This window comes from Cryptococcus neoformans, chromosome 1 (genome assembly GCF_000091045.1).
Source record: "Cryptococcus neoformans var. neoformans JEC21 chromosome 1, complete sequence".
NCBI lineage: Eukaryota > Fungi > Basidiomycota > Tremellomycetes > Tremellales > Cryptococcaceae > Cryptococcus > Cryptococcus deneoformans.
Window position 1 is genome coordinate 531,893 of NC_006670.1, and position 13,108 is coordinate 545,000.

Sequence of the window (13,108 nt, forward strand, 5' to 3'; positions counted from 1 at the left end):
GGAAGCGGAATGGGCGCATCCTATTGGGGTCCTTCCAAGTTGCTCAGCCTGCTTTTATTTGTTGCCATCACACACAAACACCAACTACTCCGCCACTAGTGCGCCCCTCCCCCACTCTTCCTCCCCTCCCCCACTCCCCGCACCGCACAGACACACCAGCAGCCCGCCCCGCCTCCCCAGCCGCCCTTGCCACCCGCTCCACTCCACCCGCGACTTCCAGTCCGCTTTTACCCAGCCAGCGCACGCCCTTCCACCCTCACGCCCTCCCTCCGCAGCATCACGCCCAGCCCAAGCCCGCCGTACGTAGTAGGAACAGCTAGGAACAGCCGTCGCCGCCCACTCCTTGCCCGGTTACCGAGGCGACCCACCATCAAAACATAGCACAAACATCTTTGTAATTAAAACAGAGGCACTCTTCCGCCACCCTCTAATCAAATAGCCGGGACTCTTTCACCATGCCATCGCCGCCTCCCCAGCCGGTGCCCACGCGGTCGACCCGCTCCTCCAATCCACATGCCGGCGCCCATCCCCGGACGGGTGCTTCCCCCATGTCATATGGTGCCATGACCGGCATAAGCTTCACCAACGGCGGCGGCTTCTCTTTCGAAGGCAAGCCCCGCAGTGTCAAGTGGGGCAACGGCGGCATGATGGGCAGCTTTGGAGCCAGATTCTACGGCGATGCCGGGTGAGTTTACGCCAGTTGCCATCTCGGTCGATGCTTACCTTGCGCAGCGGCGACTCTCCCGTCATCCCATTTTCCACTTCTGTCACCATGGAACCGTCTTCATTTGCCGCCTCGGCCCAGGCGTTCGGTTTGCCAGGTTCCATGTCATCCAGCTACCATCGTCGATCATACGCTGCAGCAGTGGCCGGCTCTCGAGACCCCCATAACCTTTCCACATCTTTTGCCTCCATGTCATTCCAACCCATGTCTCTCGGCACCTCGTACAACCGTTCCCAAGTCCAAGGTCTCATGGCTCGCTCTGACGCAGAGTTGACCAAGGCATATGAATGTTGTGGCAAGACACATTCGGGATTGCATTCTCTCCTCGAACACGTGGAGGATTGCCACCCTTTTTCCGACCCTAATATGCCCCCCGAGGATAGCTTTTCTCCCGTCACCCATGCTATGGATCTCGACCTCGATGATGTACCGGAAGAACCTGCCCAGCCTCCTGCTCCTGGCTCTTCCCAATCTAGTCTTTCTCCGGACCCCATTGCCGCAGTCCCGGTGCCAAGCTATCCCTTGCCTACCAGTAAAACTCCAACTGACTCAGTCGGTAAATCCCCACTCAAGCTTTCCGACGTCCTTAAATCTCCTCCCGAAGGCGAATCTATGGTCAAGGCCTCCAATCTTACTCTTACCAGGACGCAATCATCATCATCTTCTCCGCCTGACGGCTCACTTGCCACCCCCACCACTTCAACTCAACCCTCTCCTGTTTTCCTTCAGCCAAAGATTAATCCCGCTCGTCCCGCTTTCATGAGCATGGGTACCAACGCTATGCGCCCGGCCGCACAGCAAAAGAGATTCGACAGGGCCTTCAATGAAGTAGTCGCAGGTAGGAAGGAAGATGAACCCAAGGGTGACATGCCCACAGCTGTGGCTCCTGGTGTTCTCTTTGCGAGCGCTGTATCTAGCCTTGGCATTCCTACTGTGCCCCCAGGTACAAAAACAACAGAGACAACCACCCCTAAAGAGGGAGAAGCAGAAGTTAAACCTGCAGCGACAGATGCCACTACTTCTGCGGCTGCAGCCCAACCCTCAAGCACGAGTACCGGTGCTGCTGCGCCCAGTGCCCCAAAGGTTTTCCCAGAGCCTGCCCTCCCGCAACCGAGTTTATTCTCCTCTCATAAACCATGGCGATGTCCCAATCCAGGATGCAACAAGGCATATAAGCAAAGCAATGGACTCAAGTATCATCAGCAAAAAGGGTACGTTTCAGGTCGCGTGATCTTGAAGAGAATGCTAACAGATTCACAGTCAATGTGATTTCGCTATCCATGACGCGGTCGATCTCGGTCTAACTCTTGAAGAGGCAGAGGAGAGGAACAGACCTTTTGTTTGTGCTGTGGGGGCTGGATGTACTAAACGCTACAGGCAGATGAACGGCCTCAAGGTATGTTTACATTAGTGCATAACCAGGCAAATCTTGACACGACAGTAGTATCATTACCTCAATTCTGGAGAACATGGTCTCTATGGTCTCAGAATGCTCCAAAATGGAACTCACCCACATCCTCCTTCACTTCCTGCTCCTCCTCCAGTTCGTGCTCGACCTAATCCCCCCTCTTCTAGTGGTGTCACATCCGGTGTCAGCGCCCCTCAAAGACCCGCCGGAGCTCCTTATGCCATCCCTTCTCAGGCTACTAATACCATTAATGGTGCCGGCCAGGGTCGCGTCATTGGCCAAGGTGGTCATGGACAAAATCACCATGCTTTACCAAGAATGGGCACGTGGCCTAACCAGTCCCGTCCCGCCAACGGCCCTAATCCCATCAATGGGAAACCGGCCCCTAATCACGCCCTTGGGCCACAAAAAGTTCAGCCGCAAGCAAGGCCTAATCCCCCGCCTCAGCCGCAGCCTGTCACAAAGGGTAGGGATGCGGTGTTGTTCAGTGCAATCTCTGAGGATCCCATGGACATCATGAGCCGGATGGACTCATGAGAGTGGTTTTCGAAACGATAGTCACGCAGGCCAATTGTGTCAATTCTAAAAAGAATGAGGCTTCATCTCGGCGAGATTTTACTGCAACGAGGGCATTATTCTGCGCGGAGGAAAGTTTGCAAACGAAAAGAAGAAGAAGACGTCATGTGTATAAAACACCCTCTTCCTCTATTATTTTTGGGTCTCTGGTCAATCTTGAAAGTTGTTGTTATAACCAAAAATATCACGTCTAATCCGTTTATTGCTATTTCATACTTTTCATCTCTTTTCCAGTCCTTCTTCATTACTTTACATCACCCTCCTCATTTCCCATCCCACACTTCACAGATACACGCTTGCTCAACATTTGCACCTTCTCATATCTAGCACGACTAGATAATCCACATTAATCTTTGCATGTTTATAGAATTCTGGTCATTTTCGTTTTTCTTTTTTCTTTGACAATTATATCTGCTTCAAGTCGTGGCCTGCAATATTTCACTAGCGAATAGTTCTTTTGACTCGTATGTTGTGCGACTATATACGTATTGGATAGAACTATGGAATTATGTATCATTGGCATACCTCTTTATTTTGTTCCTTTTCTGTGAAATGATCTGACAACGACGCGTCGACGCGTGCGCGTTGGAAGCCGATTCAGTCGAGTCGCACCCACCACTGCTTACTGAGGGATCGTTCTGATCTTTCGTTCTATGTACGAGATTATACCCGACTGTACAAGTACAAGTAAACAAAGACAATAGGGAAGGTGTGTCACCTGGGTCACTATTCAGACTCAACACCAACAACCGACACACTCGAGATCTCACTCTTCCGAGATTCAAATCGGGATAGCATGGTCCTTCCCGAAGCGAGACCACTACATCTGCCCCTATCCTCCATTATCCCACCTTCCGGTCCTAATCCAGGGCCGCCGCACACCCTCCCCGTGCCCAGCTACATTCTTGGCCCTCTTCCGCCCACGTCTCCTCTTCACTTGGCACTCCGTTACCTTGACCTGGCAGATGACGCTACCAGAGAAGACTGCGCTTCCAATGCAAGACATGGCAGCAACAGCCAAGGCAGCAACAGCCAAAATATGACACGAGGTGAACACGATGGAAAAGGCGCGCTAAACACACCTACCAGGGTTCTCCTAGTGACGGGACCTAAAGCAGCGTTTCAAGATGCGATTGAAAGTGAGGATGAGAGATGGTTCCGTGAGCACGGAGGGTGGATGAGCGTCATTCAAAAGCTGAAGAGGATTGATATGAGGTGAATATCCTGCTTTTTATTCTTATGCAGAGACGCACGGCTGATAACCTTCTGAATAGATTTTGTCCCTCTGCGAAACACCTTCAATTACTCCTCACTCTACTCTCGAAGAATCAAAGTAGGCAGGCCAACGCTGATAGCCACACGTTGGATGGCTGTCCCGGTTTAGTGATCCTATGGAATGTGGCGGAGCTGTTCATGGTGTCGTCTACTGACACTGAACTACAAGAAAACAAAGTAAAAGAAGACAAGAATGGCAATTCGCCAGGGTGCAGCAGTGGCAAGCAATTCAACGCCAGGTAAGCCACCCCGAAGCATATATACTCGATAGGATCTTGACCATCCATTTGAAAACAGTATCTGCATTTCTGATTACCTCAATGTACTTGCTGCCGCCAGAGAGACAGCCAATCATTTCTCTTCTATCGACCCATCGTACGCACGGTTTACCAGCTTATCAAGCCCAAACTGAGGATGACATTGCAGGGGACTTTCGACTCAACTCGTGGTCATGGAACCTAACTTGACAGCTCATTCCAGTCTGCCGGTGCTTCCACCCAGTGCCCAGGGCGAATCGTCCGGTGTCTCATCGCGACAAGCGCCCAGGGAGAAGAGAATATTTGTTGTGGACGGAGCCAGGCACTTGATGGGTGAGAGTAACGTGGCTGTGATACAACAACAAGGTCAGTAAGCAGTCTCAAAATCTAAACACCTGTGAATCTGGAACTGACGACCGATAGCAGGAGAAGAGCAGGAGGTACCCACAGAATATGAGTTGACAGTAGGCCGTGCGCAAGGGACTTTTGCAATGAAACGGCAACGTCGCAAAGGCGGAGATTGGACAGCGCAACAAGACGAGCTGCACGGCTGGGAATGGGAATGGGAATGATGATACAATGTGATCATTACTTTCTTGCCCCCCACCATCCCTTGCCGTAGCTGACCAGCACCTCATCGCCTTTGCCAATGCCGCCTCTGAGACTCCAAATCTCCATTCTCAGTTCCCCGCCTTCACCTTTACCAACTCGAAACTCGGCATTTGGCCCGGCGGGTTTGACTCCTCGATAGTCATTAACGAATCTCCCTGCATTACCCTCTCGAGCTGCATCTACACCTATCGATATATGCTGCCCAGGGAAGGGGTTTCTGATGTCAGAGGAAGACAGTCGAAGAAGAGACAAATCGTAGTCGCTTTCAGAATGTTCATCAAGGATGGAGTCGCTTCCGTTGTCAGGTGTGAAAGTGACATGGATGATACCAAGATACGGGATAACGAGTTCGTTTTCCTTGACTTTCTGTCTGGCGAAAAGTCCCAGTTGTCCATAAGCGGGATGTGAGACTTCAGCAATCTTTTTGATCTGGACATGAGACGGATGTTTGGTTGTTTGGGGTGTAAAACTGGGTGACGCAATGAACGGGAGAAGGGAAGGAGGAAACTTCGGGGAAAGGCGAGGTTTAGACAAGTAGATCACGGAAGCAGGCCAATTGGGAGGAGGTGCGGCATCATGGCCTTTGCTTGGAGGCATGTTTACGCGAGGGTTTTGGTAAATCAGAAGGCGATGATCATGGACTGATTACGACGACTGCACACAGTACCGTACTAAGGATTACTCTGGGAGTGGTATCCTTTTGGTCCAGTAGGACGAGAACATCAGCATCAGCACTTGTTACTGATGGCAAATGACCGGCTTAGATTATTTGCTTACTACCTTTTCAAATCCTTGAATGCTACCCTTCTGCCTTGGTTCGACAAGCTTATGGCGAAGGTAGTGATGAGTATTGACAATAATCCTCGAAATAAAATCGTGAACGAAAGCAAACGAAGGGAAGTCGCGACAAATACCTTCGAATCGAAGTATATCCAGTTACGTAATTCGTTAATTTACTCCGGAGGAAGTTAAAGGTCACGCACCCAGTTCTTGACGAACGTCGTCGATCATAAAAAGCGGCAGCAAAGAAAATGTTCCAGACACTATTTAGAAAAAGGGAATGAAGATACGATGCGAAAGGGTCATTTGCATGTCTTTGTTCTGCCATATCACGAGAATACACCGGCACCAATAACAGCGCGTCAAGATGTTACAGCAAGTTCAAGTTCTGTCCACTGTCAGCGGTTACAGCAGTGCTTATACTTATTACATTCAACACGGGATGATATTCAAACATAACGACCAGCCTGTTTTTATATGCAAGCTCCGGAATTCGTCAAATTGCTCCAATTTCCCTGAGAAACTGCAATGTCGTTAGCAGTCGACTAATGAAGGTATAGCAGAGAAGGGCCGTACAGTATCCATATCGAAATCATTCCATTCGAGATTGCCCTGGTTCATATCATCGACATCAAGCTGAATGATTTGTTTAGTTAACAATCTACCTATTGACAGATCACTTACCATGGCGGTCATCGTTTCTGTTCTCTCGGCATTCGGTGGTATAGACGTATTTTCGTAAAATAGGGGGACAGTAAGGGGTATAACCCCTGACTGCTCGTGCGTTGAGACTTTCGGTGCAGCTCGCCTCAATGTTGTTCTCGCCCCCAGAAGGTCCAAATCCTCCGTTTCCGTCTCCAATTCGTTAAAAGACGCAGAAGAAATGTTCTGCATAGCCCGCACTGCTTTTTCTCGAAGTCTGTTGACGGTGATCTATCGCAAATATCAGCAATTGAGTCAAGAGGAAAAAAAAATGAAGCAACACAAAGACGTACAAGCTCTTCTCTATCAGCTATTTTAAAAAGATTGATCCCAGATTCGAGTTCAGTAAGGATAGACCGCACCAAACTAGAAGCCGGCGCTCGGATCACCGCCGCCGCAAGGCAGACACAAGCCGCAAAGAGATGAAAGAAAAAGTGCCATCGTCGGTGAATTAGTTGACCGTGCAGGATGAGCATATTCCGCACAAGGAATACGACGCCTCTACAGGCTTCCAAGCAGGATAGATATGAATGTTTAAACGGGCTTGAAAGGGGCTCGTCTGGATATTCTCTAAGAGCTCGAATGAACCAACCTCGATGCAATGTAAGTTTCGCCTCATTGATATATAACAGGAGGGTATTTCGCTGGAAAGCCTCCTTGTGTCTGGCGAGATTGGTGAGGTCATCTGGAGAGGGTGGCAAAGATGGTGACAGGTGGTATGGTAGATCATCTTGAAATGCACACAAAGCCTTGTCGATTTCGGCGACCTCAGAGTAGACGAATGGCTTGATGCGCACTTGCTTTTCGTTGATCTGGGACCAAATCTTGGTCAAAGCATACGCCCTGGCGTGAAAGCCAGAGTCAGTTTCAGCGAGTGGCACCTGGCAATCAATCGAAGCATCTGATATGCACATACCGCGCCCCAGCGCGGTACTTTGCAGGACATCGTATCCATGAATCTCCCAGAAAACTATACGCCGCACCATCGCCTGGTCTTCCTCCAGGCCCCAGTTACTGCCATCACGATGAAGACCAATAGCCTCGCATACGGCCATACCCATCCTCAACAGAGGCCAAAAGGTGTCTCCGCCAGAAGTGTCTTCCCCGCGATTCATTAGATATGAACCATAGAGATAGATACACTGCACATAGGTGACAGAATGGGAGGGGTCGAGGGACAAGCAAGCTCGTGCACCATTGAAATAATGTCTTGCCTCTTCATTATGTGGTGGTTTACTGAGATCCATGAGGGCTCCCAGAGCAAAAACGAGCAGTACGACCGCTAGCCTTTGCGGCTTAACGGGGTTGCTTCTGATAGATGCCGACTCGCGGTAGACATGATGAAAGAATACATCATTCCATGACGGGCGCTGCACAATGTTGGTGAACCATCCAAAGGTCTGCGAGGTGGTGTCAGCGGGAGCATCGTGGAGAAGAAGTATGGGTACTTGCGTGAAAGTACACTTCCGCCAGCGTTAGGCCAATTTCTGGTGGCGGGAGATATTGATGAAAAATGCCATCTATGTCAAGCTGACTATGGACGGAAGAAAAAGGAGGGAACAGATCGGTGTAATCATTTGAAATGGCATGAGGTTGGCGAGGTGCAACAGATTCATCCGAGGGGACGAACCGTTCACAGGACACCGGTATCGACTGCTGCTTCTGAGAACCTTTGTTGTCATTATAGGGTACAAGGCAAGATGACTTTTTTGCTCACTGAAAGATATACGCTGCTTGCTGCGCCGTAATACCTTGAGAAATGGGGGTCGTCACCTAGCGTCAAATGGCTGAAGCTGGTGAGACAATCCGAAGGCAGTTGAATGCTTGATTCAGGAGAGCTGGAGGAGCTTCGCCTTTGCCGAATTTCTTTCCTGTTGGCATATAGACTGTCTTGCAGAAGCGGATGTTGGGATGAAGTCGCAGTTTTCAGAGCTTCCTCAAGGGCTGCAATGCGGCTGTGAAGGTCCTATGTGGTGTCAATTTGTTGTCTTGAATAGAACACGGATAGATAATCATGCATACCTCCGTACTGGCTAGAATCTTGCTGCGTATTATATGAGCTATATACAGGCTGAGAGAACTCACGTCCTGCGAGATCCGTTTACGAGTTCTCCCTCTGGACAGATACTGTGATGACGGGTCAACAGCAAGTCACAGACAAGTGTAAGATCAATGTCCTTCATTCAAAAGGTGGCGACGGAGCGAGTAAACGGTGATGTTGATCTCAAAAGGACCAACTACAGTATACCGCCACTTACCTGGCCAAGCCCCTTTTGACGCAGTGTCTACATGGGAACACCAACTCGCACTTGAGCTTCAGGCGTCTGCATTCTGCACCTATGTTGTTGGAATTTAGCATGCATCCATTCTACGTTGCCGGTAAACTGGTGTGCGGCGGTGGAGATGGGACTACTTGTAAAGTACATACAAGAGAGCGGCTTCTTCCTGCTAGAGGATTTAGAAGTTGTTGATCTACCAGACTGGGTAGACATAGGTTATGGATGGTGCTGCTGGTTATTTGGTTATTGGTGTTCGTTACTTTGTGCGCGTCCGATCCTTTACTCTACTCTATCTTATGATTTTAATAAGTAAATAAGGAATTTGTAAGGGCGCTGAACGTCAGACACGTGGATGTCACGCGATGACGCCAACGGCTGTGTGAGCGTGGCGCGGCTGCTTCGTTCTTCGTTGTCACCAAAACCACAGCTGCAGCGGCCTTACACCCAGCCGCCCAGCTGCTTCTGTCTATATAGCCGCTCCTTGCCTTACGTCAACTCTGCCACTCGCCGCAACCTGTCTTCCTTCCTACCTCCCCTCCACCAGCCCCCCATAGCCCTCACGACATCATCGCGGACATGACTCAATACTCCTCTCCTTCCCCTCCCACATCCAACCTGACAAGCCCTCCTACCCGTCCCGGAACTCTTCCAGTAGCTTTCTCTCCTCGTTCTCACCCCCATGGCCCTCGTTCGCCAGAGTCTCAATCAACGAGGCGGAGCGCTCCAGGCTCGTCCCACACCAGATATCGCACTATGCCTCTTCCGGCTGACTCTTCTAGTACCAGCATCCCACACCGGAGTTCTTCCATCTCTGAGCATGCTGATTCTCCAGTCATTGTAGACGAGCCAGAAATCGGTCTTCCTGAGGCACCATATAGGCCTCCAGAGGCTGTCATCGACCCACCAGAAGATGATCCACCCCCCTATACGCCCGGCATAGTTGCTGAGCATATTGGAGAGGACGGTGATATGCAAGTGGACTCAAAGTTCACTGCCAAAGACTTCAATGCGTGGCAATCCAACCTCGAATCTTATGACCAGATGGAAATTGATCAGTCAACTAGTCAAAGTTCAATGCCTCAGTTGGGACCTGGTGTACTTCCACGGAGATGGCTAGCAATTGCCCATGAGCACGAACTCGTTAGGCCATATATAGAAGCACTGCCTCCTCCATCTAAGAAGTTTCACTCTCAAACTCACGCTCAGGTCGCTGCCGGTCAGGCCTCGCTTCCGCCACCGTCACAAAGACCGACTCCCGTTTTCGCCTCGAACAACCCCTTTGCCCAAGATTCGCCCCGTATTGCAACTCTCGAAGATATCATCCAAGCGCTTCCGGGGGATGGAGATGATTCGGAGCACTGGTATTTCTGTAGCACCTGTTGGGGATGGTTAAAGATCAAGGCGGGGCATGGCTTGCCTCCGGGGCTTCAGAGCATGGAAGAATGGGAGGCTTCTGTCATCGAGCAAAAAGCTTATCCTGACATTGAGAGTTTTGAGAAGGCGCGTGAACAGAGGAGAGACGAGTGGGCGAGGCTCGTAGGTATTCAAAACTCGAGGCTTGTCGCCCCGCAGGAACACCATCATTTTCACCAATTCAACACCTTGCTTCCCTCCAGCAAGTTGGCACGCATCGATAGGGTTGTAGTTGAAGAACACTTGAACGTTTTTCCTCATATCACGGTGGGGCTTGATCCCGAAGAATCATGGGAATCATTCAACCTCCCCCATTCACCGTCCAGGTTGTTTCTCAGTGACTCCTCCGATGTTTGGATATCAGTAGATGAAGGATTGGTTCCAGGACAGCTTCCTGTGGGCTTGGTGAACGCTTTCACAGCAGAAAAAATGAGCAATCCCAACCCTGGTCTTGATGGTGTGCAAAGCGTGAATGAGGCTTGGAATCTAATTGCCACGTGAGTATGCTCCGCTTTAGAATGAGAACATCGCTGAAAACATTCACAAGGCTTTTGATAAACCCTCTCTTCAAGGGCCAAAGAGGCTGGGTAAATCTCAATAATGCCAAATTCCAGTCAAAGATCGGGGCTGGGCTAGCCTCCTCGCATATTATGTATCATATCGGCTTCGCCTGTCAACAGGAGCCTGATGGTTTACGCGTGGGTCCTTTTAAAGGCGGTAGCGAGTCTGGAAGTGCTGCACAAATTGCAAACGAAGCGGGCAACATGGCGAAAATGGATAAGTACATGTTGAGGGTTTGGATCGAGGTGACACTCTATTTGTTGGCGTTCCTAAGGCGAAATAGTGAGTCGTAATTTTGTCATGATACCAGCTATAAACCGACAAGCATTGCCGCAGAATTGCAAGCAATTACCCCGCCATATATGGATGCGATACCCTTGGAAATTTCCATCAATGATATAGTGCCTTTTGCACAATATCCAACATGTTCGTACTTTATTTTTTCGTTAGCATCCCATGTTTCGTCTAACAAGCATGACAGCTACTGCTCCCTTTCCAGACAACGTTCGTGAAGCATGTCATATTTTGGGCGTCACCAAGTATGACACTGCTGAAACTCTTGAAACCGCCTATGATCTTCAAATTATGTTTGACGAGCATAATACACCTCGGTACCTTGGCGCGCTAGAGAGAATTTCAGAGGCGTCTGTGGTTGGAAAGAGTAGTCTGGAGTTGAAGGTAGCAGTGGAAAGGAGTTTGGACAAGTATACAGACGGTCGGTAATTTGATTTCGAAAGGACGGCGTGAACTGATAAAGCCCAAATGACAGATGAAGTGCTAAAGGCATATAGTCTGATTGGATACACTCGCCAACACGCCGAAGACATTTCTATACCTCCTCAAGGTGCGCCTGACGATTATATCCTCTCCATGCACAAATCCGCCATCCAGGCCTCGACTTCTTCTCAGCAACGTCAGGACTTGAATAGGGCGCTGGTCTTAATCGGCAAAGACAGGAGAAGCGAGCAGCTAAAGAGTATGGGGGAGAAGGGACAGACCTTTGTCAGTGTACAGGAAGCGTATGAGGCGTTAAGTGCCCCGCGGGATGCAGTCGATGACGGGTTGATCATGTAAGTTTCTTTGTTTCTTATCGCACTTGATCTACTCACTGATGTTCCGGTCTGTTCCGGTCTAGGCAATATGAGATGGCCGTCAACGAATACCCTGGGAAAGCAGACCATTATAGAATGTGTCTCTCCGTCATTGCGGATGCTCCTGGAGAAGAAAGGCCAGGGTTGAAGCAGTTCTTGCAAACCGGTTCAAGAGGTAAGCTGCGTGCCATGTACTCGATCGATCAAGTTGCTAAAGTTCCTATCCAGAACCTGATGTACCCGCTAGAAAAGATATTCCTGCAGGATTGCAAAACATCGGGTAAGTGCATCAAAAACCATGAAGTGATGTGACTGAAGGCGTGAATAAATTTGCACAGAAACACTTGTTATCTCAATTCCATATTGCAATACTTGTACACCATTAAGCCCCTTAGAGAAGCCGTCTTGATCTTTGAACAGGATAAGAGCAAAATCGTGCCGACTTCAAAGTCAGAAGTAGAGCGAGCAAAGCGATGTGAGTTGGCTGATACAATTTCGCCATCATGTGTATCAATAGCTAACTTTTTTCTTCTAGTCGTACGCCAACTTCGGCTTCTTTTCCTCCAGCTCTATAAAACGGAACTCCCCGCTGTCCGCCCGGACGAAGAATTGGCTTATCTCGCCATTACAAGACCGGAAATAGATAGCATGGTTGAGCAGACTCAGGAACCGCCGACGGAACTCTCTGCTTCGACCGCCACAGCCACAGACTCTGCTCAAATCACACCAAACTTGCTGGACAGCATCCCATCTGTACCAGAGCTCACCACTCTTCCTTCGCCTTCGTCGACCATTTTCGCCTCACCACCTGAATCACCCCGACAAGACCTGACGGGCACTCCTATACCTTTGGAACAGGACGAGATAACAGAGGAGATGGAGTTGGACGCAGATAAAGAAAACATTCGATCTCCAGAATCGTCAAGTACTCGATCCCGCGACACCTCCAGCACGTCTACCATTCTCGGGAAAAGGGGTAATCAAGATAGAGAAAGAGACAATTCTCGCTCCCCTGGTGAAGAACGGGTAAAATATAAACAGGCCGAAGGATCAGGCAATAATGCTACCAGGGGTAAATCTGAAAGCGAGAGTGCATTGGAATTTGAGCTGGGGACTGGCTCCAGGGTCGAGACAACGCAAGCTGATCAAGTTGAAAGCCCGTCACTGGGTACAGCTACAGAAATTGCCCATCTGGAGCTGACGACGCCTGCGGGGTCTCCAAGTCAGACGCGCAAGGAGGAGGCAGAAGTTTTGGCCCTTACGCAGCCAGAGGACAAGTATGAGTCGCCCAGTGCACCTCCATCTCTCCCACCAAGGCCTCAAGCTCGCAAGCAAGAAACGCTCAGTTCGGGTCTACGATTTGGTGAGTACATGGCGACTTTCTTACTTGGTCAAGGACTGACTGTTAAGTAGGTTTGCAACAGGATGCT

At 49.8% G+C, this 13,108-nt stretch overlaps 5 protein-coding genes across 5 annotated transcripts in view; 3 read left to right on the forward strand and 2 right to left on the reverse strand.

Annotated features, from left to right (window-relative positions):
• Window positions 1-108: 108 nt before the first annotated feature.
• On the forward strand, window positions 109-3,269 carry CNA02000 (transcription regulator, putative). The gene is made up of 4 exons (XM_566580.2): window positions 109-685; window positions 733-1,935; window positions 1,985-2,120; window positions 2,169-3,269. The coding sequence occupies exons 1-4, from the start codon at window positions 456-458 to the stop codon at window positions 2,667-2,669; spliced, it is 2,070 nt and encodes a 689-aa protein (XP_566580.2). The 5' UTR covers window positions 109-455; the 3' UTR covers window positions 2,670-3,269.
• Window positions 3,270-3,377: 108 nt separating this feature from the next.
• CNA02010 (expressed protein) lies at window positions 3,378-5,639 on the forward strand. The gene is made up of 5 exons (XM_024656193.1): window positions 3,378-3,923; window positions 3,983-4,222; window positions 4,281-4,358; window positions 4,410-4,606; window positions 4,667-5,639. Exons 1-5 carry the CDS (start codon window positions 3,505-3,507, stop codon window positions 4,810-4,812), a joined length of 1,080 nt encoding a protein of 359 aa, XP_024511848.1. The 5' UTR covers window positions 3,378-3,504; the 3' UTR covers window positions 4,813-5,639.
• Window positions 4,284-5,726, reverse strand: CNA02015 (hypothetical protein). The gene is made up of 3 exons (XM_024656050.1): window positions 5,633-5,726; window positions 4,689-5,549; window positions 4,284-4,588 (listed from the first exon to the last, which is right to left on the reverse strand). Exon 2 carries the CDS (start codon window positions 5,447-5,449, stop codon window positions 4,829-4,831), a length of 621 nt encoding a protein of 206 aa, XP_024514122.1. The 5' UTR covers window positions 5,450-5,549; window positions 5,633-5,726; the 3' UTR covers window positions 4,284-4,588; window positions 4,689-4,828.
• Window positions 5,727-5,941: 215 nt separating this feature from the next.
• On the reverse strand, window positions 5,942-8,882 carry CNA02020 (conserved hypothetical protein). Its single transcript, XM_566582.2, has 10 exons — window positions 8,763-8,882; window positions 8,593-8,671; window positions 8,420-8,461; window positions 8,357-8,378; window positions 8,052-8,300; window positions 7,787-7,996; window positions 6,628-7,734; window positions 6,317-6,565; window positions 6,209-6,268; window positions 5,942-6,155 (listed from the first exon to the last, which is right to left on the reverse strand). Exons 1-10 carry the CDS (start codon window positions 8,824-8,826, stop codon window positions 6,129-6,131), a joined length of 2,109 nt encoding a protein of 702 aa, XP_566582.1. The 5' UTR covers window positions 8,827-8,882; the 3' UTR covers window positions 5,942-6,128.
• Window positions 8,883-9,040: 158 nt separating this feature from the next.
• The window catches only part of CNA02030 (ubiquitin carboxyl-terminal hydrolase 2, putative), a 5,378-nt gene continuing 1,310 nt past the window's right edge, over window positions 9,041-13,108 (forward strand). Inside the window, exons 1-10 of the mRNA XM_024656194.1 lie at window positions 9,041-10,523; window positions 10,574-10,869; window positions 10,924-11,013; window positions 11,069-11,302; window positions 11,357-11,657; window positions 11,723-11,853; window positions 11,907-11,958; window positions 12,017-12,153; window positions 12,214-13,041; window positions 13,092-13,108. The exon at window positions 13,092-13,108 is cut by the window's right edge and continues 92 nt beyond it. Coding sequence (XP_024511849.1) covers window positions 9,190-10,523; window positions 10,574-10,869; window positions 10,924-11,013; window positions 11,069-11,302; window positions 11,357-11,657; window positions 11,723-11,853; window positions 11,907-11,958; window positions 12,017-12,153; window positions 12,214-13,041; window positions 13,092-13,108 — 3,420 coding nt within the window. The 5' untranslated portion in view covers window positions 9,041-9,189. The remainder of the gene's footprint in view (window positions 10,524-10,573; window positions 10,870-10,923; window positions 11,014-11,068; window positions 11,303-11,356; window positions 11,658-11,722; window positions 11,854-11,906; window positions 11,959-12,016; window positions 12,154-12,213; window positions 13,042-13,091) is intronic.